Source organism: Mercurialis annua, linkage group LG4 (genome assembly GCF_937616625.2).
Source record: "Mercurialis annua linkage group LG4, ddMerAnnu1.2, whole genome shotgun sequence".
NCBI lineage: Eukaryota > Viridiplantae > Streptophyta > Magnoliopsida > Malpighiales > Euphorbiaceae > Mercurialis > Mercurialis annua.
This window is the reverse complement of record NC_065573.1, coordinates 28,466,664-28,493,354: the sequence shown is the minus strand read 5'-3', so window position 1 is coordinate 28,493,354 and position 26,691 is coordinate 28,466,664. Positions and strand designations below refer to the sequence as shown.

At 40.2% G+C, this 26,691-nt stretch overlaps 2 protein-coding genes across 6 annotated transcripts; one reads left to right on the top strand and one right to left on the bottom strand.

Moving 5' to 3' along the window:
* The first annotated feature begins 316 nt into the window (after positions 1–316).
* On the top strand, positions 317–2,765 carry LOC126679056 (WUSCHEL-related homeobox 13). Of its 2 annotated transcripts, none has more exons than XM_050373993.2 (3): positions 317–709; positions 1,353–1,790; positions 2,452–2,765. In XM_050373993.2, the coding sequence occupies exons 1-3, from the start codon at positions 475–477 to the stop codon at positions 2,508–2,510; spliced, it is 732 nt and encodes a 243-aa protein (XP_050229950.1). In that variant the 5' UTR covers positions 317–474; the 3' UTR covers positions 2,511–2,765. The 2 variants fall into 2 exon arrangements, with proteins under 2 accessions (XP_050229950.1, XP_050229949.1); XM_050373992.2 differs by having other exon boundaries at positions 320–709; positions 2,449–2,765.
* A 383-nt stretch (positions 2,766–3,148) lies between these two features.
* LOC126677741 (DNA mismatch repair protein MLH3) lies at positions 3,149–11,791 on the bottom strand. 4 transcript variants are annotated; one of them, XM_050372506.2, is made up of 25 exons: positions 11,508–11,791; positions 11,357–11,408; positions 11,229–11,276; positions 10,602–10,756; positions 10,427–10,484; positions 10,245–10,302; positions 10,056–10,148; positions 9,811–9,973; positions 9,704–9,719; positions 9,382–9,602; positions 8,586–8,655; positions 8,445–8,501; positions 6,809–8,275; positions 6,666–6,732; positions 6,497–6,582; positions 5,940–6,013; positions 5,637–5,834; positions 5,342–5,386; positions 5,211–5,264; positions 5,010–5,113; positions 4,774–4,822; positions 4,516–4,575; positions 4,350–4,422; positions 4,132–4,217; positions 3,149–3,546 (listed from the first exon to the last, which is right to left on the bottom strand). In XM_050372506.2, the coding sequence occupies exons 1-25, from the start codon at positions 11,634–11,636 to the stop codon at positions 3,376–3,378; spliced, it is 3,654 nt and encodes a 1,217-aa protein (XP_050228463.1). In that variant the 5' UTR covers positions 11,637–11,791; the 3' UTR covers positions 3,149–3,375. The 4 variants fall into 4 exon arrangements, with proteins under 4 accessions (XP_050228463.1, XP_050228464.1, XP_050228467.1 ...); XM_050372507.2 differs by having other exon boundaries at positions 11,357–11,392; positions 11,508–11,598; XM_050372510.2 differs by lacking the exon at positions 10,602–10,756 and having other exon boundaries at positions 11,357–11,392; positions 11,508–11,598.
* Between the last annotated feature and the right edge of the window lie 14,900 nt (positions 11,792–26,691).

Sequence of the window (26,691 nt, the reverse complement as noted above, 5' to 3'; positions counted from 1 at the left end):
AGGTCAACAGACAGTCAACACGTGGTATGTTCACTAAAATAAAAGTGAGGGACTAAATTATTTCTTTAAAATTAGTTTTTTTTTTTTTTAATTTATGCTTTTAATTTAATTGACTAATACTAAAAATAGACAGAGGGGTTAAATTGTTGGCAGAATTAAAAGTAAGGTGCTGGTTGTAATAATTTATTCAACATTAAATATTTAGTTAGTAATAAAGTTGAAATAGGTAAGAATGATAATGATTACACTACCGAACCAAAGACCAAAATTGCGTCTTTTTCTTTTTCTTTATATCATTTGTCATCATTCATTCTTCACTGTTCATTACTGACTTTCTTTCTTTCTTTTTCTTTACTATTCTCCCTCTCTCTAATTCTTTGTCCGTTTGTCTGTGAGACTTAGAGAGAGACAACCCAAGAAATGGTTTCTGTAATGTAAACGAAATGTTTTGAGTTCTTGAAAAAGAAAGAAAAAATGATGGAGTGGGATAACAGTAATCAAGAAAATCATAACCAAAACGGTAACATTATGAACACTAATGCTGCTGCTAGTACTGTTAATTGTAATGGAAATGGGGGAATGTTGTATGTCAAAGTTATGACAGATGAGCAACTTGAAACTCTGAGGAAGCAGATTGCTGTTTATGCTGCCATTTGTGAGCAGCTTGTTGAGATGCATAAGACTCTCTCTGCTCACCAGGATCTTGCAGGTCATCTCTGTTTTTTCTTCGAGTGTTTTTGTTTTGTCTGATGTGGGAATTTGAGGTTTTTTGTTTATTTTAATGATTTTTTCATGGGTTGAATCTGCAATTGCTTTCTGCTGTACTTTTTGTCATTTTCTACTTTAGGGTATTGTCTGTTTTAGGGTTTGATTCAGCTTTACTTTTCTGTGTTCTGCTGTTTTATTTCTGAAATTGTATATATTTTTGTTTATAATTGGTAAGTATTGGATTCTGATTCTCAGTCTTAGATTTTGGATGATGTGTATGAAGTCTGCTTGTTTTTTTTTTTTTTTAGAGCTTAGCTAGAACTGAGTCACCTCCAAATGGTACGCCATTCTGATTTGTATATATGTTTTGTGTGATTTGATCTTATTATTTATGAGGGTAGATGAGCTGCATTATCCAAATTTCTATTCTTTAGTTGAATTATGTCTAAGAAGATGGGAGTATTTAGCAAGTGATCATTTACGTAGCACGGAAACAAAAATGCTGAAATGGAAAACGGAAAAAGAATATATTTTACAAAATTTTGAATTTCAGAAGCGTTTTCGTAAGCAACAAAATGGCCGAACCTTGTAATCGAGAAATTTCTGTGCAATAACTGATTACAAAGACTCATATATTATTGCAGGTGGCCGGCTGGGTAATCTGTACTGTGATCCATTAATGGCTGCAGGTGGACATAAAATTACAGCAAGACAGCGGTGGACTCCAACTCCTGTGCAACTTCAAATTCTAGAACGCATCTTTGAACAAGGAAATGGAACTCCAACCAAGCAAAAAATTAAAGATATAACATCTGAGCTCGGTCAGCATGGACAAATCTCTGAAACAAATGTGTATAATTGGTTTCAGAATAGGCGTGCTCGATCAAAAAGAAAACAACTGGTTTCCTCATCTAACAATGCTGAATCGGAAGTGGAAACCGAAGTTGATTCCCTGAATGAGAAGTCAACACAACCAGAAAGATTTTGCTCCCAACAAAACCATCCACGAGCTGAAGATTTATGCTTTCAGAGCCCTGAGATAAGCTCTGAACTGCATTTCTTGGGTGTCTTACCAAATCAAAGTATGTAGATTACATTAAATTCACCGGCCAGTCATAAAATCTATAAGCTTTGCATTTCTTAACCAGCATAGAGATCATAGAGATAGTCAAAATTGTTAAGAAATAAGTTATGAAGTTTATACTTTCTTCAACACAATGAACTCCGGCATAACCATGTTAGACATCATATAGGTACCATGAACAAATAAAATGTAAACTTGTAGATATCTATGTTTTGTTGGTGCGTACTAGCTGAATCGGGCACCTTAGGAGGATTTAATGTAATAGTGTTTTATTCTTATAGGATATGAAAAATGTCCACTAGAATCATAGATGGCATGTCTTGTGTAGCTCAACCTTAGGTGGGGCGTCTATTGTTTACAATCCATATCGGATCTGGTTGCTGTGCAGTGCAACGTTCTTCGAGAATGGTTAGTGACTATCAAAAGAGTTGTTCTGTCTATCCACAATCCTAAAAATCATTTGAAAAAATACATGTGAATCTTCTCCCTTTTCAAATGTTCTTGATTTTTGTTGTCATGGTAAGATTCATGATGTCTGGTCTAGACTGCACGAAAACATTTGAAACTCTGGAGCTCTGTATTTATAATCTTTTCTTGTAAAAGATATTATTTTGCCATTCTCCATTTTAGTGTTTCTTACAAATTGGTTGATGCAGGAGATGGAGCGCCAGGAAGCTATACTCTTTATGATGATGCAGAGGACTATGGCATAGCATGATGTCGTCCCATTCGATCCCGGTTTTCATTTTGGTGATGTTAATTGTTTGATGTAAGTATATCCTGATTAGGAGCCATGGCTTCCCAAGATAGATGGCGTTCTACGACAGAATGTGTCCCGCTCTATGACTGGGTAGACCATGTCAAATGTAGCAGAGTTGGTTATATAATTTTGGTGATGATTTTTGTGTAATGAACACACTTGAACTGCTGTAAAATCTTTTATCATCTGAGTTGTGTTTAATAGATTTATCAATACTATAATATCACCTATATATTTGTGTAGTAAAAAATGGTCTTCAAATGTACTTCTAAGCCAGGGTTTGCTTTTATTCAAACCGAATCGACCTGAATTTTTTTAAATCAAACAGAATCGACCTGAATTTTTTTAAATCAAACTGAATTGAATTAATAAATATTTTAAACTGAACCAGTCGGTTCATTTTGTATTCAAACTGAATTGAACCAAAAATAAAAAAATTACAATTCAAATAAAACCGAAGAATTTAATGATTCAGTTAGATTACTTTTGCACACTCCCATTCTAAACTAATACAAGTTGCTGTCAACAGAAGCAACAAAATCATCAGCATTTGAAGATGATGTTGCAACTGCAAAAACAGTCTTCTTTTGAAAAAAAAAAAAACAGCAAATGAGATTTCATTGCAGCGACAAATGTGGAATTTGCCAGTAAATGTAAATCCTTTTTGTACAAATATAATATCGTCCTAAGCACACACCATTGTGTGATCTACCCGTTAGCGTGTAACGTGTATTGATTATTGCTGCGACCGAGCTAAACACCGGTTAACAAAATTGTAGCAGCAACCAATGATTCTCCAAAGGCAGCTGCTTTCTCATCAATACTAACTTCTAGCAGAGCTTAACCGCTGTGCTGCACGTTCAAAACTAAGCTCGTGTCGTCGCAATCCACGCCACACCTCACTTGAACGATTTATAACTGCAAGTTTAGCTATCTGCTTATGAAGTTCCTCCAGGTTGACTAGTGGTACAATAGTTGGTCGCCCATGAGCACACTGCATATAGAAAAGGATATTATTTGTTTGCCGCGAGGGCGTACAGTTATCGGTCAAAACCAAATTGGCCGACCCAATCAAACCGAATGAACCGAACCAAATTTTCAAAAAAAAATTAATTTGATTTCAGTCATAACTTTTGAAAAGTCAACCGAACCAACCAAACTTTATTGTATATAATTGAATACTATCAAATTCCTTCTTTGTAAATATTATTATAAATTTTTTGGGCACTCCCTTTTTAATAAAAATATGAAATTGCCACAACTAAAAAAAGTCGTGATTAATGGATAAAATTGTTTTAAGGTCGTGCATCTTTTTGCAAATGTTTATTACATGTCAGCTGACGTGGATGCTATGTGGACAACTCCGGTTGCCCTGTCAGTTTTTGGTATTTCACATCAACGTCCAGTACCAAAATTTTAGGCATTAAATATTGATCGATTTGAGATGAGTCATACCGAACCGACCAATACTCACCCCTAGTTTGTAATTTCAGTTGTTATACATTCTTTTATACAAATCCAGTCACAAGCACAATTATTTTAGTCTCAAACTTACTATAAAATGCCTCTAAATTTTTACCTGAAAACAAAGTGAAGTCTGCTTTAGTTCCTCAACGATGAGTGCACATTCTGATGGTAGCAAAGAATCTCCAAACATGATTGCACCTAATTAACAAAACAATATCAAAAAGGTTGCGTCATATGGCATCAAACTTGCTCTAAATTTAGGAGATTTTATACATAAATTGTAACAATACAGAAAAGCGAAAGAACTTTCCAGTAAGATGGAGCAATTACCCCTGCATGCTTTAAAATTTAGGACACGAAGAACAGATTGTGGCATTGCAGAAGAGCCATCTGTATCTGCAAGCTACATATTCCAACATGAAAAATGAGTTGCAAAATACATTGGATTTATTTCAAAAGGAAGAGAGAAGAAGGAGAGTTTCCAAGTCGAAATTACCTGCTGAAGAAATTCTAGTAGGTCTTCTTCAGATAAATTGACACCTAAAATGCATGGTACCTGCATGTCATTCAATACAAATAATTATAGTAGTGCTACAATGGCCAGGAAGTGACAGGACTGTAACCTCAAATGAGTGAAATCAAACATTTCAAAGTCCAATAAATAATAGAATCATTATTCAGGTCTTCCAATATGTCAAAACCCAATAAACAATCAAATTGATAAAGTTTAAACAGAAAGCAATCCATATTTCACCGCAAGAAGAGTGACCACAGTAGGTTGCTGATGGAGAATATTCAAATTCCTGTAGAAACAGAGGGCATAATTTGTTAGAATTACACTTACACGTAAAGAGACATGAAATTTGCACTATCATATCCCAGTTTATATTTAGTATTCAACCATAGGAAGAGTCCTATAGTTGCACATGTAATTGGAGGACGCATCTGTTTACAAATTAGAATAAAATGCTTTAGAGACATCGAAATTACTTCTTAAAGCTACCAGAACGAGCCTGGATGTTGCATATCCATCCCCAGTCTCTTATTTGTGCACCATAATTTTGAAGAAGCTGATGCCCTATCTCTGGAAGGACCTGTAGTTATCATTCATAGTAATTTCAAACATGACTAAACTCCTGGTAACACAAAAGCATAGCCGAATCGCAGAGGATGGAGAAAAAAGAAGCATACCAGCTCTTTTTCATCATCCAAGTAGGAAACTGTCCTTGCCTCCCCAGATAATACCTAGGCATTATGATTTTCCATAAGGTGTCATCCTTAAAATAAATGAAGATCAGTACTGAAATAATTGTCTGCTTTACCTTGTCGCGAAGTTCTTCCAACCGTATTCTTTCATCAGCAGCATGCTGTAAAATAGAACCACCAAACTCATCAGTACTGCCAATTACCTGATACAACTTTCTTTGTGATTGTTGAATGTGTCCATGCATGTGAAGTTGCATAAACATGAATAACTAGTGCGTTTAGAAAGAAGAATTGCAAGTAAAAAAAGGGCAACCATCCTTGTTGAAGAAAAACATTTTCAAAATAAAAGAGGGAAAAAAAGGAGAGAGAAATAAGAAATAGTCCGAGACTCAGAATTTAAGAGTAATTCACCTGGTCTATAATAGCAAGTGTGCGACTGGCCACAATTGGTATGAATTTCTTGTCCACCTGTTGAAGAACTTTGGCATCCTCGAGGCAATTCTTATGTAAGGATTCTGGTACTAAGGAATTACCAGCAAGATACAAAAATCCTGAATAGATGTCTAGTATATTGTGCTGGTTATCAATTGTGTTTGATGCATCATTATTCTGCATTAAAAAGAAATACATAATAATATTATTGACCCAAAATGGACCTACACAATTAAGAAAAACATCAGGGGGAAAACTTCAAAACTTGCAAAAAGACTCAACTGTAATTTGTTGACATCCTTCTCGCCATTTGCTCCCATAATCTGCAGATCCATGGATTTCCTTTGAATTGAGGCCTACGAAAAAAAAAGTTAGATTCAAATGATTTAATACTTATCCACATGCATATAAACACCCAGGCAAATGCACAAAATGCAAGTATGCTTAATGGACACAGAAATACAAGCATGCATGAAATTGAGCAACAGATAAAAAAATACATGTACCAGTTCATCAATGATTGTACATGTACATGATGCATATTGATTAAATACTGCACATTTAATGCTTGTTGTTATAAAATTCAGTCTCTGATGTATAAATCATTGAATAATGGAAGAGGACAATCCGCGTTCTGTATGAGAATATATGAATAGTCACAGTTTATAAGGTTGTATCTAATTCTACATATCAGAAAGACAATAGCTAAAGCCCTATACTTTTATTTGATCTCATTGTTACATTATACCAACCTCTTCCTTAAAAATTCAATGTATTTTCACCTCATCCTAAGCCCTTTAGCCAACAACACCGACTCTTTCTCGAAAAAAGTGGATTACCTTCAGCTGTATCAAACCCAGGAATTTGAGAGTGCTTTAAGATTTCACCTTCTGTAATCTCTTTTGTGTCCATTTCAGTGCCTTTTCTGTTCTTCGTAATATATGTAAAATCAAGAGTCAAAAAAGATGTAGTTATATGCTGGGACATCAAGCAAGAGAGTGTATGTACCTGGTGGTCAACATTAAATCCTCTTTGAAATTTGGTTGAGAATTTAAATGCTTCACATCATTGGTTTCTTCAGAGAGTACAGGGACATTAGTTTACTCAAATCGGTGTATCGAGATATAAAAATGAAAAATTACTAGGAGTACCTGGAGAAATAAGGTCTTCATGAGCATTTCCCTCTTTCCACATAGAATGATGACTTAAGGAAACAAATCTTCTCTTGTGTCTGTAAAATGGTGGAGCTGATTGACTTCTTCCGGAAGGTTTTTTAGGGAAACTACTATGTTCCCTAGCTTGAAATTTAGAATGGTTTTCTTTACTTTCATACTTATCATCGCTTTCGTGACCTCTAGAATGGAAATTTGGGTATAACCATTCAGTCTTTGGAAGTGATATATTTGAATGTTTTAGAGATAATTCATCATGTACATTGGGTTCTTGGAGGAACTTGCAAATATCTCTACCAATGACAGGACAGTCACTAAGATCCATTGCAGTGCTAGTACCAGCGTACTCCTTAAAATCAAAGGAAGTACTTGTATGGCGGGAGCAGAAATTATCTTGGCCAGAGCATTTTGACCTCAAGTTGTAACTAAAGCCGCAATTACTTCCTTGATTATCGGCAAAATGCCTATAATTTGTATTTTTACCCAGATTGCCACTTCCTTCATGTGTGTCGTCATCTGGGAAATAATCATCCCAAGACAAGGCTGGAAAAAAGGTATCAGAAGATGGTAAACGCCATTCTGAATTCAAGGACTTGCAGCCTGAGCAAGAATTATTAATATGTACCAGAAAATCAGATCCAAGACCTTTCTCAGCAGCACATAGCTTTCCAGGAGGAGAAGAAGACTTTTCTGAAGCTTCAGATAAATTATAAAAATCTGAGGGCAAGTCGATTCCAATGCTACATGCAGAAAACTTCTGTAAATGTGATTCCTCCTGCTGCTTCAGAATAGGAAGCATATTCAATCTGTAGTTTTTGGCATCAACCTTTAGGATGTCAACACTTTCATCCCTGCAAATGCGCCTTCTTTTGGTCTTGAACCCATCAACTATTGATTCAGGATCTTCCTCCTTTGAAAACAAAAACCCATCAAGTGGCAGGTTTTTTCGGGAGGAGCAACTTTGCAAAAAAGGTTTCTCGTTGTTCTTGTTCACCTCTAATTCATTACCAAAGCTAGGATGAAACTTTGGAAAGGCGCTCTCTAAAGAATCATCTATTTCAAGAGATCTAAGCTTAGTGGAGTCATTTTTCCATTCTAAGCCCAAGATATGGCCATCTACATGATTACTGGATCTCTGTATACCAGTGGCTTTATCTTCAGAGAAATAGTTGTCATAAGATGTGAAGAGATTCTTGGAAATGGCGCAATCCAGTGACTGCATAGAATAGAGTTTGTGATGGGAAAACTCAGTATCAAGTTCTGGTTCTTTGAACTCCAAAGTTTTCGTAGAAAACTCTTGAAACGGAATAATGTCGCTCTTCTCATAGTAACTATGATCGACCTTTTCAGTTAACATCTTAAATTGGGGAGAAGAAAGGTGATGAGAGGACTTGTTTCTTTCAGTCTCGTGCCTTTTAATTTTAAACTCATGATTATGTATCATATCTACATGAAGCAAATTTAGCAATTAGAAATTCCTTCAGGAACGGACAAGGAATAGACCTGTATTATGTATATGTAATCAACATAAAGCACAAGAGATAAACAGCAGTAAGATATCAAGGGATTATAGTTATCTTAACAGCACAAAAAGTATGAAAGTTGATATAATAACCTTCTTCCCAAATTTCATCTGGCCTGCATAAACTAGTTTCATCACCCAGCAACTTCCCTAGAAACATGTTCAAGGTAAAAAACAAAATCAGAAAACAAAAATATGAATACAAGTCATGAAGCAACACATCAGAGAGCATACCATAAGTCATATTTCCTGTCCAAAGTTGTTGAATGGAATTCTCAATAAAATCAAGTATAGGAATCCAATCCTGGGAAAAATGGTTGAAAATCAGTCTAAACAGAAGTCGCAGGTTTCATAGACAATAACTGTGTTATGTTCAATAATAGATTTAGTTACAACACCGACATCCAGGTACAAGTCAAAACATGAACCTATTAGAGAACATTCTTAGCAGTACAAATGAACTTAAAGTATTTCCATACTACAAATCAATAAATTAACTTTAAAGAGCATTTGAACATCTCATCTGCAGTAAAATATTATCCGAACTGCATAGGAACCAATTGCAACTAATTTGCCATGCAAAGCAGGTTAAAAAGGATACAAAATACAAAAAGTCTGAATGCAATTTGCACAGCGTTATTGGGTAATCCAGGAAATTTACTATCTCACACAATTATACTACATAAAAACACTTCTTCTGTATTAGTGCACATACAAAGATATCTTATGTACCTACAGAAGAATGTAAAGTTAAATTCTATGTAAAAGTTCTACAGAAACTGCTTCGTGCTCAAGAAAGTAAGGGATAAAAAGTGTGTGTGTGATTGAGAGAAAGAGGTGTAAATGCATGCTGTTCCACAAGACAATAATGCTGAAATCATTCTTTGCATAATCCAGAATGCACTCCAAAAAAATGGAACATAAGTAATTGATCTAAGATTTCATATCATGAATTCTGCATTCACTGTTAAAAAATTTAGAAGCTCATATGGTTAATCCTACATAGCAATCTGATAAGGCTTGAAAATACCTTGAATTCAACATGTGTCTTTGATGGTTCAAAGGCTAAGTCATAGAGAGCCAAAGGGCAACTAAGATTTAGAATGTATGCCGGACAAGCTTGAGTCCTCCATTTCTTTCCTCTTTGAGGCATGCTATTATCTTTCAAAGGATCAAGATGCTCAAACTTAGTGGCCAAGTGATTAAGCAATTTATGTATTTGACCTTTGCATACAAACCGTGAGTTGATATCTGTAGTTGTCAAGGATTAAACAAGATCACAATGTTACTTAACTGTCTCCAACAACAAAAAGCATACAGAGGTAGTGGTGATAAAGTAGACAAAAGGATACAAACATATTGGAAAGCCTGCAAAAGAAAAGAATCTGCAATGAGAGGCCATAAGGCGATTTGAAGGATAAAATGAAAATATCGGTCATTATTATGGTGTCAGTTGCACCTTGACTGTTGAACTATCGCAAGGACCGGATATATGTCCAGAAAGCTTTAATGAGCCAGATCTGATGTCTAATTTATGAAGTAAGCTGGAATCCTCAATGCCAAAGCCACTCATTAATAGTGACAATGTAGAAGAAGGACGTGTATAAAGAAGCTCCTCGTCACTACATCAGGAGAACAGATGATGTAAAGAAAGAAATAACATCCATAAAGCTCCAAAATGCTAATGTGGCCAGAAAAACACACCTCTCAATGTCACTAACTTTGAAGGAAACCTTTGAATTCACAAACGCAATTCGAAGTACACACTTTTTGACAGAGTCCAATACTTTCTTAAGGCTTCCAAATCATAAAACGCAAAGTGAGGACAAGAAGCGTAACTTTAAAGTCAATCATCACTTAAAAGTGCAAAACAAGAAAGGGATCAAAACAGACCTTGATTGCATACACTTTCTCCTAACAGGTTGGTTGTAAAATAGATCACGAACAATAACTGCCAGGATACATGCAAAGATGTCAAACAAGAGAGGTTCCAAACAATTAATCTTAAGGAGATGAATATGCAGGCAAGTAATCCATGAGTGCTGAAAATAATACCGAGTAAAATAAAATATTACCTGTAGTGCCCACATCTTTCCTGTCATCATTTACTCCAAGATACAAACATTTTGAGCCCTGACCAGAAGGGAAAAAAATTAGTTTGATATATAGAGCAGAAACATCATAATTCTTCCTATATTCCTACAAAAGAAAAAAGATAGATATATTGGAAAATTGATGAACCACAAAGACCTTCAAAACTTCACGATATCCATTTGGCGAGCCTCGAGCTTTTGTTATAATTTCTAACAAGGAGACATCAGAAATAGATGCCAATGCTTCTCCCCGGAAGCCAAAGCTCACATTAGCATTATCCATATCAGCCAATTGATGAAGCTTTGATGTCACTAATTCACACATTACGGACACCTCAGCATAATCACTACAGTGTCTACTTAGATAAAGATCATACAAATTGCACCCAGAGATTATGCATCCATGTTTCTTACACTAACTATTTCCGTTTGATATTTACCCTCTAAAGTGAATACATGATTACATTTACTTGAGAGACAACCTATCAAAAGCCATCATATCACAATATTGGAACAAAGCCTAGTAAGTAGATCAATCATAAATATTATTCTTGATCAATGATCAAGGAACAAAAATACATGATGGTTCTGACCCAATATGGGTCAATTCTAACTATAAAAAAGATGCATTTTGGAGGACATCATACACTTCACGCAACATTGTACAAGAAAATAAATCCTAAGAAAACTAGCATTCCAATATACAAACATAAATTTGCAATTGCCTATCAATTGAAGGTACAGAATTAACAACAATTAATGAAATGAAACAATATAAATGTACCGTATCTTTTTCCCAGCAAAACCAGTCCATCTCGAGCAATACCGCATCCTGTAAATCACATAACTCATATATTAAAACATCCGTAATATCTTCGAGTACAGAAATTGAATAAAATTACTACTGCTGACCATCATCTACAACTTTAACATAGCATGTCCCAACACCTACATACACCAAAACCTGCAATGCGTTAAAAAAACATCTCATTTCTCAATAAATCAATATAAATGTGACTTACAAATGTATATCAAAGAAAAATTGTGCTCGAGATAAATTTACCTTAGTAGCACCAGCATCCAAGCTATTAAAAACCAGCTCCTCAACCACACGTGTCAAATCAAACACTATTGTTCCAGAGCGCATTGAATTGCGCACGGACTCCGGCAAGGGTTTGATAATTCTCTCCATCACTGTGTAAGCTTTATCGATCAATTTGAATTTTTCAACAAATGTTAGGGTTTTTAATTTTTGTTTTTTTTAGTTTCAGAACCTTGGAGAAGCTAAAATGGGCGGGGGTTTAGAAGGGTCAAGTTAATTTATACATACCTGATAAACTGAATTTGAGTGTGCTAACTTGTGCCGTGAGTGACGTGTTCTTAATCTTAAGTTGCGGAAGCAAGTGGAATAGGGCTTTTTACACAATTAACCAACATTGGCTAAATCTTTACTTTTATACGGGTCATATTTTCAGCTATCTAAACTACCATGTGCGGACACAATTCTTACTTTTATACGGATTGTATATATTCAACCCTAACAGTATAGACATCATAATTTCACTTTTTTTCTCTCTCCTCATTATTCAATTCTCTCTTCCTCTCAACTCAATTTTCTCTCTCTTCACTCATGTTTCTTTCTTTCACTCTCAGGTCACCTATTTTTAACCGTCTTTCGCTGCGTCGTCCTCTGTTCCTCCGCTCCTCCGTCGTCGTTCTCATCATCGTCTTCTTCGTCATCTTCGCCAACAATATCATCCCCTCTACTCGTCGTCGTCATCTATTTGATTTCAGATTTACAATTTATTCATTATTCTTCTTCTTCTTTTTTATTTTCAGATCTACAATTTTTTACTGTTTTTTCACGATTAAACATGTATACAGATTATATTTAAAGGATATAATGCTGATTTCATGTTATGTAAAATAAATTTATGATTATATCAAATAATTTTTTGTTATTTCTTCATTTTGTTTTTGTGTTTGGTTGTATTTCTGTGTTTATTTATTCTGCAGCTCGTTTTTTTGATGATGGTTGATTACTGAATTATTATAATGTTACAGTGTTTTTGATTTGTTGTTGATTTTGTGTTGATAATCAGTTGGTATTCCTTGATTTTAACATCGGAAAAAAAATTAATTTTTTTTGTCAAATTAGATAACTTTATCCGCAAAATAAACTAAATAAAATAAAATTTAATAGAGACTAGATAATTATATGTTAGCATTATCATGTTGATATGTTGTTGATTTCTTGTTGATATTTTATCGATTGTCATAATTTTTCAAAAAGTTATGTTTTATTTTATTCCTTATGTTGATTCGTTGTTGATTTATTGTCGACATTATTTTGATATGTATTTCAACTTTTTTTTGATTTTCAATTTTAAGTTGATATATTGTTGATATACTGTTGATAACATGTTGATTTTCCAATCATTGAAAGAAAAATAAAGTTAGTCTTAAATTGATGTATTAATTATTGATATGTTTTTGATAATATGTTGATTGTTTTTGACTTAAATCAATCAATATTCTCATTTTACAAACATCTTGACTAAATTAGCATTAATTGTTGATTCTTTGTTGATTTATTGTTGACATTATGTTGATAAATATTTTAACTTTTTTTGATTTTCAATTTTATGTTGACATGTTGTTGATATACTGTTGATAACATGTTGATTTTTCAATCATTAAAAGAAAAGCAAAGTTAGTCTTAAATTACTGTATTGATGAGTTGTTGACATATTTTTGATAATATGTTGATTGTTTTTGACTTAAATCAATCAATGTTCTCATTTTACAAACATCTTGACTATATTAGCATTAATTGTTGATATCATGTTGACATTATGTTGATAACTTGTTAATATGATAGTAGTAATTCTACTAAAGAACAATAAAGGTACAAAATGTTTAAAATAAATGAATCAGATAAAGATGTTAGCAGAGTAAGTAATCAAAATAATATGAAAAAACAACAACAATAATTCAAATGAAAAAATAAAATTATTCTTACATATAAAAATAAAAAATATTGAATATACACTAGCACAACAGTTCACAAATTAAAGAAATCTATTTCAAAATATTTTTTTTCCTCAATTCTCTTTGCAGCTGCACAGTTTCTTCAAAATCACTTGTATAATTGTTTTACATTCCACCTCTCATACCTAACTAAATTTCGACAAAGACGGTTATGATACAGTTTCATTTCATCCAACAAAAGTTTATTTCACAGACAATATTATCTTATTTGTCAATGTTAAAATAAAAAGAATCAGTAGATATCAACATAAAGTCAACATAAAATCAACAACACTGTAACATTACAATAATTCAGCAAACAATCATCATCAACAAATCGTTCTGCAGAATAAAAAAACGCAGAAATACAACAAAACACAAAAAAATGCAGAAATAACAGAATTTTATTATATAAAATCACAAAATTATTCTATATAACATGAAATAAGTATTAGATTCTTTAAAGATACTCTTATACATGTTTAATGGTGAATCAACAGTAAAAGATAAACAAATTACAGATCTGAAAATAAAAAAAAAGAATAAAAAATTTCAAATCTAAAATTAAAAAGATAAAAAAAAAGATGGCGCGGCGAGACAAAGGCGGAACGATGGAGGCGAAACGGCGGAGGCGCAACAGCGGAGGCGGAACGGCGGAAGCGAAGGAGTAGAAATCGTGAATTTTCTTTTCACAACTCAAAAAAATTTACTGTTATTGTTTACACCGGCCCAAAAGGGTGCTGAGTCAGGAGTTTCAAGTGGGCTTACGAAGGGGTCAGGCCCAAACGAAAAAGTCTTTTAATTACTGCTTTTCTATTTTATTAGGAGTTTGTAGCTCAATAGGAGTATTTTATCTTTCAGAGTCTTAGTCCTAGTTGAATTAGGAGTCTTAAGTATGAGGAGCTATAAATAGCTCAGAACTTTATTATTTTTGTATCAACAAATCAATCAATCAAAAACCAAGCCCAGTGCTTTTTATCCCGCAATCTCCGGATTGTTTTAATTTAGGAGTAGTTTTCGGTATTAATCTCGCCTGAGTCCGTGACTCCCAGATTATTATCTTTTAGATCACGTGGTTAAGTGTTTTTAACCAAACAAGCCCTGTGAATATCTGCATAGGTTCGTTAAAGTATCAAACCTCAAACCGATCCCGATTATAAATTCAAAGATTCGAGTCCGGAATATTTCCAGGCGAACATCTTTTGGCGACTCCACTGGGGAACAGTTTATGGTTAGCACAAAAACGGACTTTAAAGACGATTCCAGGCACGCTCGGTCTATACGCCGACAACAACGGAAGGAAGGTGACATAGTAGACGAATCAGATTCGGATAGATCAGAAACCATGGCCAAGGACAAACAGGTGAACCAATCAAGCAAGGCGCCGAATACAACGGACGCCGAGGGGAGCCTACCTAAGGACAAGGTCGACGACGCGACCGATGACATGATCGACTACTCACGCCAGCTTCCTCCCTCTCGCCCTTCTTTATCACAGGCCGACTTCTCGGCCATGAGGGGCGAAATAGCACAAGAGAACAAGCAAATGTTCGACGGTGCTATGCATCAGATGTCCGAAGTGATGAGGAACATCATGGCCGACCAAACGTCGGTCCAGAGGCAGATCCAAGGGAACTTAGATGGCCTCAACAAGGCAATGGAAAACCTAGGGCGATTATTCTCTGGGCAATCCGCGGCCGATCAAGGGCACAGAAGGGCCGAACAACAACCCAACAAGATGGGGTATACATATGGTTCCGTTAAGCTTTTAACAAGGAACGAGGCCGAGTTCTCAGGAAGGGCCGATCATCCGGGAGCAAGCTCGTCCAACCCACAAGGCGAGGCTAGACCACAAGGGGAAGCTACTGGAGCCAACACCCAGGAGCCCAACACGGGCGAACGAGCGTACTCCGAGGGAGGCGATCCAAGTATATACAATCAAGGGCAACTCGTGGACATGCTAGAAAGGCTCGGGGTGGATCTTCGACCTATGCCTCGCCCATCGTACATGAAACCGTATCCAGACTGGATCGACAAGTTATATCCTTTCCCAAGGGGGTATAAAGTGCCAGAGTTCAGTTTGTTTTCGGGCGAGGAAAAGGGCCAATCGACGGTTGAACATGTCGCCCGGTTTTCAGCCCAATGCGGCGAAGCAGCCGCTCACGATTTCTGGAAGCTCCGGCTTTTCGCCAGCTCTTTGACGAAAATGGCGTTCACGTGGTACTCTAGATTGTCGCCCAATTCGGTGGACACATGGAAGGATCTCGAAATCCTCTTCCATGAAGAGTTCTACAGAGCACCACCTGATGTCACCCTAGCTGACCTCGCCCGAATCTCACAACTACCGAGTGAGTCGGCAGAGAAGTATATCGGCCGATTTAGAAATCTCAGGACTAGGTGCTCCACCAAAATGTCAGAGGCCGATTGCGTACCTATGGTGGTAAGAGGGATGAGCTTCGCCATGAGAGAACACTTCGAGGGCCACAGGTTTCGTGACTTGTTCGAGCTAACGAACAGGGTGACGAGCTACGAAAGACTCCTCCAGGAGAAAGAACAGAGGAGAGGCGCATCTAAAGGGACCTATTACAAAGACCAGCTTGACGTGGCCTTGGTGTCCGATAGTGAGGATAGTGGTTCCGATGATGAAGTCAACATGGCCGAATTTTTGGGAACGAAACCCCTGGAATGTTCGGCCTTGCGAAAGCCTGGCTTTGTTAAAAGGAATAAGACCGCGGTGGTACAAAAAGAGTACTCATTCGACTTGACTAAGGCCGACGACATATTCGATGCCCTGTTGAAGGATGGGCAGATCGCCCTAAGCGAAGGTCATACGATTCCACCGTCGGAAGAGCTAGTCGGTAAGGATTATTGCAAGTACCATAATTCCTGGAGGCACAGCACGAACAACTGCGTAAACTTCAGAAACGTGGTTCAGAAGGCGATTAACGAAGGGAAACTCTTGTTCCCAACAAAGAAAGAGGCCGATGCCAAATACGTGTCTATTAACACAGTTCGGCCTCACTTTGATAGCTACCTAGAGCAAGGGCAGATACGGAGCAAGTGGAATCCAAGAAGACCCAAGCCGAGAGTAGAGACCGACGGTTCTAAGTGGCGAGGAGAAAAAAGGCAACCTCAACAACAGAAGAGGAAGCGATATAACTCGCCTACGGCAGATATGACGTGCCCATCATGCAGTACGTGTTTTAAAGTCAAGGGAAGCGATAACACGAGGAAGCATCCCAAGACCTTTAAACCGAGATCGCCCACAGAACAGTGGCAGAGGCATGAGCCACAACGGAGGCCTGCCACTAATGTATTCAAGAGGATATTTCGGCCAACGGAGGAGACCCCTCGTATGACGAAAACCCAGAAGAGGCGAATGCAAAGGCTGCGACAAGAGTCGCGGGCGAATCACGGGGCAGATTCGGCTCCCAGAGAGCAGCACAGGAGTAGGCCAATAATCGAGAGACTGGGGGCAAGGAACCGGGCCGACGCGGACACCAAATCACCTGATAGGCGAAATGCCAAGGTAAGGAAGGTATGGATGCCGAAGATCGAAAAACAAGCGGCCGATGTATCTTCTGCGGCAGTAGTTCACAAGGATGATGAAGATTCCAGCGGCCGATCGTCCTACAAGGACGTACTGGTATCGCACCACGATGGCCAGCTTAAAGCAAGATTGCCCAGAGACCGCGAGGTCGTCGTTTCGCACAAGAAAGGCATGTTGAAAGCCTGGGTCCCGGTGGTAAGGGACGAATACGGAGTGAAAGTGGTTACGCTTCCCAACTCATACAAAAGTAAACCAGGACAGAAGGCAACGTTGGAAGGCGATGTAATCGTACCAGAAGGAGATAGCGCCGATAATACCGCGGTAGTATCCCTCAGTAAACCTCCAACAAGGATGACCAGACATATTCGGCCGCTATACATCAAGGCCGATCTAAACGGGGTGTCGATTAACAGAGTCCTCATCGATAACGGGGCTGGCGTCAACATACTACCGGCGAAAATGCTCAAAAAATTGGGCATAACGCGGGATCAGCTTGACCCGACCGACGTTTACATGACTAACTTCGCGGGGGGCGAGACGCCGGCTGAGGGGTACATTACCCTCAGAATTAAGGTAGGGCGAGTAGAAACCGAAGAAGGGTTTTTCGTGGTCAACGCCCGGAGCAATTACAACATTTTGCTCGGCCGCGATTGGATACACTCCAACATGTGTATACCCTCAACTATGCATCAGATGCTCTTCATATGGCGAGATGACGGCGAAGCCGAAGTTGTACAGGGTGACCCCAACCCCTTCGGCGAGGACCATAACGTACTCGAAGCACGTTTGTACGATGAAGAGGTGCGCAACATACAATCCCTTAGTTCGAAAGGAGAAACGAGCGTTCCTCGCTTGCTTGTTAACTCGGATCGGCCGGTATCAGTGACCCTCGGGGGCAAAGGCCGATCCACCATCCTCAAAGATTCAAAATGATAGCACGACATAAAGAATTGAGGGAGAAGATTAGACAGTTAACCTCGCTGTATGATATTGATTCGGCCGAATGCATCTATGAGGACCAGGAGCAGGACCCAACAGGATCGCTGCGGATCGGGGACATACGATTGGCAACCGGGAAGTTAGAAGATGATCCCGCCCAAGTACAGGACGATCTCCTCGAAATCAATCTGGGGACAGATGAATCGCCCAAACCCATATACATCAACGCAGGACTGGACGAAGGATTCAGAGAGCAACTGATCGCCTTACTCATTGAGTTCCGCGATTGTTTTGCCTGGTCGTACGAAGAAATGCCGGGCCTTGATCCTGATATCGCCGAACATAAGCTTCCATTAAAGAGCGGATTTCGGCCATTTCGGCAACCTCCCCGGCGAATGTCCAGGGAAGTGGATACTCTCATACAAGATGAGATTAAGCGGCTGGAAGATGCCAAGTTTATTCGGGAAGCCCAATACACCGAATGGCTCTCTAACATCGTACCAGTAATGAAGAAAAACGGGAAGCTACGAGTATGCGTTGATTTTCGGAACCTAAACCTGGCCACGCCCAAGGACGAATACCCAATGCCCGTCGCCGATATGCTGATTGACAGGGCAGCCGGACACACAATACTCAGTTTCCTCGACGCTCACTCTGGGTACAACCAAGTTCCAATCAGCAAAGAGGACATCTCCAAAACGGCTTTTAGATGCCCCGGGCCGATCGGGGCGTACGAGTGGGTTGTGATGCCCTTTGGCTTGAAAAACGCAGGGGCAACATATCAGAGGGCGATGAACAAGATGTTCAGAGGCCTTGAATGCCTTGAGGTCTACATCGACGACGTCGTAATCAAATCAAACACCGGCGAGGTTCATTTGGCCGATCTCCGGAAAGGTTTCGAGCGTATACGACGTAATGGGTTAAAAATGAATCCTCTGAAATGCGCGTTCGGCGTTTCGGCTGGAAACTTCTTGGGTTTCTTGGTTCACCAGCGGGGAGTAGAAATAGATAAGAACAAAGCCAAGGCGATTATCAATGCTGAACCACCCAAAACCAAGAAGCAGCTCCAGAGGCTCATCGGTCAAATCAATTTTTTAAGAAGATTCATAGCAAACACAGCAGGCCGACTTCGCAGCTGGAGTGTTTTGCTGAGGGGAAGAGAGACCGATGAGTGGATATGGACGGACGAGCAACAAAGGGTGTTTGACGATTTGAAAGGATACTTGGCGAAACCTCCGGTAATGACCCCTCCAAAGCCGAATAAGCCGTTGTTGCTATACCTATCGGCTGCACACGAATCCCTAGGATGTATGCTCGCCCAAGAGGACGATGGGGTCGAGAGAGCAGTCTACTACTTAAGCCGAGGATTGACGGACACAGAGATTCGCTATACCGACATAGAAAAAATGTGTCTATGCCTGTACTTCACATGCTGCAAGCTGCGATACTATATGTTGCCGGTCGTAGTGTATGTATTATCCCAGACCGACATCATTAAGTATATCTTATCAAAGCCATACCTGAGGAATCGGATTGGAAAATGGGCGATTGCAATGTCCGAATTCACATTGGTGTACGTTCCTCAAAGAGCAGTAAAAGGACAAGTATTGGCAGACTTCTTGGCCGATCACCCTGGTATTACCCTCAAGGAAGAGACACCTGGTCAAGTAGACATCACGTCCTTCGACATCGCCGTGTGGGAAATGTGGTTCGACGGATCCAGGACAAGCCAGGGGGCAGGCGCGGGAGTACACATCGTCACACCCTTGGGGGCATCCTACCAGCTATCATTCAGACTCCAGTTCGAATGCACCAACAATCAAGCAGAATATGAGGCCCTCATATTCGGTTTTGAGATTTTGGCCGAGCTAGGGGCACGGGCGATCAGTGTAAAAGGAGATTCTTTGCTAGTCATTAAACAAGTGACAGGAGAATTTAAATGCGAGTCCGAGCTATTGGTGAGGTATTGCAACAAGGCGAAACACCTGATCGAAGGATTCCAAGACACGAGAATAGAATACACGGAGAGGGCCGATAACGGCGTTGCAAACGACCTAGCTCAGCACGGTAGCGGTTACAAGGTAAACCGAGAATTCGATGCCATAGAGAGGGAAACACCGAACCTCCACACCGGGGGCATCACGATCGACGAAAGACAGTTCTCGGTTTACCAGCTGGACGTCACCCAAGATTGGAGGGACGAGCTCCTGAAGTGGTTCGAAAAACCAGACGCCACAAATAGGAGGTTGAGGACTTTAGCCCTTAATTACGCGGTCTTAGCCGGCGAGTTATATAAGAAGGGCTTTGAAGGGTTACTCTTCAGATGCATCGGTCCGAAAGAGGCGATGCTTGCTATGGCCGAAGTACACGAAGGTATAGCAGGCGCCCACCAGGCGGGCCCCAGAATGAGGTGGCTCATCCATAAATACGGCTTTTATTGGCCGAAAATGGAACAAGACTGCATAAGATATGCCAAAGGATGCGAAGCCTGTCAGAAATTCGGCCCAATACAACACGTCCCGGCCGAAGACCTGCACTCCATTATCAAGCCTTGGCCATTCAGAGGATGGGCGGTCGACCTGATAGGGAAAGTATACCCCGGCTCGTCTGACGGTCATACTTTTGTGATTATCGCCACTTGTTACTTCACCAAGTGGGTCGAGGCTAAACCTTTGAAGTCGCCGACACAAGAAGCGGTAGTCAAGTTCTTCAAAGAATACATCGTCCACCGACACGGCTTGCCCGAGTCTATAACCACAGATCAAGGGACGATGTTCACGGGGAGCGATATAAGTTGGTGGGCTTCCCAAATGAAGATAAAGATGTTACACTCAACACCGTACTACGCCCAGGCCAATGGACAGGCCGAAGCCACGAACAAAGCCATCAAGCTCATAGTTCAAAAGATGATTGAAGAAAACCCAAGGCAATGGCATGTGTTTTTATCAGAAGCTGTTTGGGCGAATAGAACCAGTCAGAAGTCGGCTACTGGGACCTCGCCTTTTAGGCTGGTCTATGGTTACGATGCGATGTTGCCAATGGAGCTGACCGTCATGTCTACTCGCCGCAGATACCAAAGCGAATTGTCCAAAGAAGATTACTTTGACAAGATGGTGATAGATTCTCTGGACCTTGACGAAGAACGTTTGACGGCGTTAGACCACTTAGAAGCCCAGAAAAGACGGGTCGAGAGAGCTTACAACAAACGGGTAAAACGGAAAGCTTTTTCCGTGGGCGACATAGTATGGAAAGCAGTCTTGCCTATCGGCCACAAAGACACTCGGCTTGGCAAATGGAGCCCGAACTGGGAAGGCCCCTTTATCGTGGTCAACAAGTTAACAGGCGGTGCTTACTTGTTGGCAGATATTGATGGGGAAGAACACGATAGGGCGATCAACGGTCAGTTCCTGAAAAAGTACGTCCCGAGCTGTTGGGAGGGCGTAGACCGTCGATTATTTGGAGCCGGCGAAGAGTAGTGCTGTTTGTAATTTCCCGCCGAGCACCATGAGATATCAGTTTACAGAATATGCGGCGAATATAGGAAAACGCCGATCAGTTGGTAGTACCATTTGCTATTTTCGGCGTTTCACATCAGTTGAGTTTTTTCAACGGGTTCTCCGTTTTTCTCAACACCTTGTAATTATTTTTTAGCTTAATAATATTATTTCGTATCGGATTAACTATGAGCCGATAATATAATAATAATCAAACAAGGCGCAAATGTGAAAATGAAACTTTCGGCTCGATGGCTGAATGAGCATTAAAATTGCAAAAAACCATATACGGCCCCAGGCCGACCCAAGGGTTTTAATATTCAGAATTAACATACAAAATTGTAAAAATTGTTCTGAACTTAAAGTGCTAAAAATGACTAAACATATCGCCCATCTCACTACGGAGAGTGCTGAATTGAGAGCGAGCGTCTGCCACCTTTGACTTCATCTTCACAAGGCTCTGCTTCAGGGCGTTTCGATCTTTCTTGACAGCGATACCCTCAAGCAAGTCCTTGTCCATCGCCACTTCAAGATCGCCGATGGATTGTTCTTCCGCCTCCAACTCAGACTTCATCGCAGCGATCTTCTCCTGGAGCTCTTTGGCATGATTCCGGCGAGACGTGAGAGTCGACACAGCCGATTTTACATTTAACTTTAGCCCATCCAGTTTCTCCTTGACAGCATTCTCTTGGGCGAAGAGTTTGTCATGCTCGGATTGTATCGCCGTTGATTCGTCATAAATGGCCTTGAAAGCGGGGAGCGAGGCCGACAGCTTGACCATAGCACTACGGGCCTTCTCACTTAAGACTTCTGGAGGAGCGTCGGCCAAAGCAGTCGCCGATTTTTGTAGGCGTTCAACATCTTTAGGCGACTTAAAGAGGGAGACGCCTTGGGACTTCAAAGTAGAAACAACATCTAAATGATCGCCCCAGCTTTCAGAGCCTTTGGCTTCTCTTGGCGCTTCAGTCTCTTGGACGGGCGAATCATCCATATCGCTGTCAGAATCCAGAAAAGCAGCAGCCTTCGCCGCAACGTCGTCGCAGCCAGCGGTGTCATCAGGGATCTGCCAGGTTTGACCACAATAAAAGATCAGCTGATAACTTTACTATTGAAGCAAAGTGAAGCAAATATGAGGTACCTTAGTCTTGGAAGCGAGCTTCGCCGGCAGATTGGCAAGAGACGAGCTCAATGGAGACAGCAGCGTCGGCATGGGCGAAAACGCCAGCATCTGGGACACGGTAGGTGTCACCGTGGAATTGGACTTCTGAGAAACCACCGGCTCCACGGTTCGGCCCTCGTCTCCAGTAAGCTCCTCGGCCGTTTCAGTATCACCCCGAGAAGAAGATTGCGCGCTTGAAGGTCTGGTAAGTGGGGCTTCAACAGGTGCAGGGTCGAACATCCGGGACCCCGATATGTCCTGTTTCGCCCTCTTCGTTTTAGGCTCCTTCTTGGAGGGTCTCTTGGCAGGACGTTTTTGTTTCGCCCTCTTAGGTTCAGAACGCTCCTCGCCGTCGGTGTCGAATACATCTCCCTTACCCCACTTAGGAACGCCAACTGAGAAAAGCAACAAAATTAGAGGGCGAATTTAATAAGAATAAATGAAAAAATAAGCAAGTTACCTGGTATCCTATTATAGCCAATTCGGACAAGTTCGGCTATCGCCTCGACATCAGAAGGGCATCTGATGCCGGTATATGTTACGCCTTCACTTGTTATTTCAGGTTTTCGCTTTTTTAATTTTTTCTTGGGAAGTTTTATTTGATCAACGGTGGACATATTAACTTTGGGTACTGGTGGGCTCTTATATTTAAATTTAGGGCGAATATGAGCAAGATAAAATTCATAAGAGTATTTTTGTTCGTAATGTTCTTCCTACACTTTCTTCATTTTTTCATCATATTTTGCCCTAGCCATTCGTCTATGTTTTTGCATCCTAAGGTTCATACCAGGGCGATCTAAAGGGTCATATTTGAACTTATAGAAACGTTCGAATCTAGCTATTTCGAAAAGATGAAAGAGATTACCTTCATATTTCGGACGTTTTGGTGCCTGCAAAAGAAATAGATCGGCATGAGTAGGGTTTCGTGATAAAGGAGGCAATGAAAAATTATGAAGACTGAGGATTTCTTTGGGGGAGAGGTCGAAATAAGACTCTACGACTGAAGCCCACCAGCTTTCATACTCAAGGGTCCGAATCATTGATAAAGAAGGGCGAGAGATTTCGGAAATGGGGGGAAGATAGGCTCGGTTTAGGCGGCAGATAAATTGGAGGTCTGGGTAATTTTCTAAAGAAGGTTTATAGGTCCCGCGATTATTGACGGAGATCAATAAAGGACAGGGAATCCCTTGACTATAGCCGAATTGATGGGCGACATAATTTGGGCAGTATGCTTCAATGCTACTGCGGTTGTATTCCAGCCCGGCGATTAGGTTTCGTGATTTTAAGGCGCTACCCCAGTTTTGACCGCCGAGTTTTACACGAGGATCGGCCATTGCTTCTTCAGAATCGGCGCTATCCCAAGGGAGATACAACCAAGTAGGGGGATATTGAAGAGACAGAATGGGGCAGAACAATTCGGCAGTTCTGACTGAGTTGGTGAAAACTTCCAGTACGTCTAGTACATGGGGGAGGCGAGTACCGGCAGCAATCAATTGGTAACCGCATAGTTCGGCTTTTATCTGTGGACCAACTTCAAAGAGTTCCGGGAAATAAAGAGCCAGCCATAGTTGTAACACCCATAATGGACCACTTGGGCATTGAAAGATCCGTTTGTCTCCATGAGGGGCGATTTCATTCAAACTCCTGTATAGATGGGCGAGCATGAATTCTCCAAGATTGCATTTTCGGCCCTCAGCAAGGGCGGAAGCTAAGGTGAAACAATCTGTGGTAACTCTGAAGGAAGAGGTGCAAAGGACGAATTTTGCTATGAAGAATGCCAAGAAGGCGATGTGTTCTCGGGTATCCGGTTTGTAATGTTCTTCGCCCATAAAAAGCTTGACGAAGGGACCATAGCTTCTCTGAGCCTTCGTTAGTTTGAACTGGGGGACTTCGGCGTCCAGGTTGGGCGAAACGCGTTCGCCAGTGATGGGGATATTTAGCATGACCGCCATATCAAGCAGAGTAATTGTCATCATGCCGAATTTGAAGCAGAAGCAGTGGACGGCAGTAGACCAGAAAAGTGAGGAGCCCATGATGTAGTGTTTGGCGATAGGCCTGCTCGCCTTGCAGAGACTAATCATGTCATAGATGCCGACGTCCTTCCATAATTGGCCGAAATGGGGTTTCAATCTATTTACCCAATCTTGGTACCCTTTGTGTTCGGTCGGCCAGTTTCTGAACATTGTGTTGACCCAAACGGAGGACTGATGAGGTAATGAAAAGCGTGGTGGGACTTCTTCATGAAATGGAGTTGCTATGTCGCAGAGATGACTGGGCGAGACAATGATTGGACCGACACATTCTTTGTCGTCGTTGGTTTTTACTATTACCTGAAGATCGGTATTTGGAGCAGCAGCGTGAATTTCGTTCATCTTATCGGTCACTTGAGCGGCGATAGCATCATTAGGAGCAGCCATGATAACTGAAGAAAAAAGAGAGCCCTCAGTTAGGCGAACGGTTAGAAGCTAGGGCGAAAACTTACCAGAAGAGACTTGGTGAATTACTCGAGGTTGCTGGGGAGAGAGAAAGCTTGATAAATGTAGAGAGAGTAGGTGAGTGATGAAATGAAATGGTATTTTTGTTAAATGACAAAATCAGAGGAAGCCGAAAGGTCGTGGGGCCAAAACGTGGCATCATGGAGAACAGCTGGAGATGACGTGGCTTAAAGGGGGTACCGAAAGGTCAATAGATGCGCACCCCTTTAAGTTTTTTCGAATGACTTGGGCCTCGGTAGTGGGCTTGGAAGCGCTGAGAAGGGAGAACAAGCCCAAAAGATAAACATTTCAGGCTTGTTGGGGGCATTGTTTACACCGGCCCAAAAGGGTGCTGAGTCAGGAGTTTCAAGTGGGCTTACGAAGGGGTCAGGCCCAAACGAAAAAGTCTTTTAATTACTGCTTTTCTATTTTATTAGGAGTTTGTAGCTCAATAGGAGTATTTTATCTTTCAGAGTCTTAGTCCTAGTTGAATTAGGAGTCTTAAGTATGAGGAGCTATAAATAGCTCAGAACTTTATTATTTTTGTATCAACAAATCAATCAATCAAAAACCAAGCCCAGTGCTTTTTATCCCGCAATCTCCGGATTGTTTTAATTTAGGAGTAGTTTTCGGTATTAATCTCGCCTGAGTCCGTGACTCCCAGATTATTATCTTTTAGATCACTGATAGGAGTGGAATACTCCTATCGGTTCGAGTCTTTTTAGCATCGCTTCGAACGTTTTATATGCGTTTTTAAAGCAATTGTATGCCTTATTACGTGTGCGTGCAATTTCAGGTAATCGGAGCGATTATGAAGGTTTTTGATCAATAAAGGGCGAAGTATCAAAGAAATCTAGAAGACGGAAGCTAGGACGCAAGATTGAAAGAGACCCAAGGTTTACCAAAGGTCTCTATCGAGACAAAGGCTTTCAAATCGAGAAGCCACTCTTTATGCAGGTCTCGATCGAGAAGGCCCCTGTTCTAAGCTTCTCGATCGAGACCAAGGTCTCCAAAAGAAGCCGAGAGCTACCTAAAAATAGGGTCTCGATCGAGAAGCATCCTCACAAAGGCTTCTCGATCGAGACATGAAGAAAACCTGGAGAAGAAAATCTTTTTGGATCCGTGTGCTAGTGGGCCCATTTTCCCCTTTTGGTCAAACCTTTGTACTAGTGGATTTGTCATTTAGCCTCTTTTGGCTTGGCTATATAAGGCCTTTTATGTTTTTAGGGAAAAACACACTACACTTTTATTTTGAATCCAAATATAGTACTTTTTATTTCCTTTTGTAGATCTACAATTGTTCTTATTGTTCTTATGAAGTAATTTCCAGATTTTGGTTTCCTTTATGATTTTTCTTCTTCTACAAGTCTTATTATTATTTCAAGCTTCATTATCTAGTGAATACTATTATTTACACACAAGCTCTACTTAAGGTAATCATCTTTTACTCATTATGAATAGCAATAGATGTTTAATGTTTGTTGATAAATTAGTAATTTCTGTTATCTTCACCATGGTTGGCTAAACCCCATGTTTGGGGGTTAATTTGAATCTTAGATGTGTATGATGGGGTTAGGGTTTTGGGGTTGTGTTGATTACTC

Coding starts and splice junctions, on each gene's coding strand:
- LOC126679056 (XM_050373992.2), top strand. CDS start 475: ATGATGGAGTGGGATAACAGTAATCAAGAAAATCATAACCAAAACGGT. Junction 710..1,352: donor TGCTCACCAGGATCTTGCAG/GTCATCTCTGTT, acceptor ATATTATTGCAG/GTGGCCGGCTGGGTAATCTG. Junction 1,791..2,448: donor GGGTGTCTTACCAAATCAAA/GTATGTAGATTA, acceptor TGGTTGATGCAG/GAGATGGAGCGCCAGGAAGC.
- LOC126677741 (XM_050372506.2), bottom strand. CDS start 11,636: ATGGAGAGAATTATCAAACCCTTGCCGGAGTCCGTGCGCAATTCAATG. Junction 8,656..9,381: donor AGACACATGTTGAATTCAAG/GTATTTTCAAGC, acceptor CATTTTTCCCAG/GATTGGATTCCTATACTTGA. Junction 4,823..5,009: donor CGTTCTGGTAGCTTTAAGAA/GTAATTTCGATG, acceptor CTGTTTCTACAG/GAATTTGAATATTCTCCATC.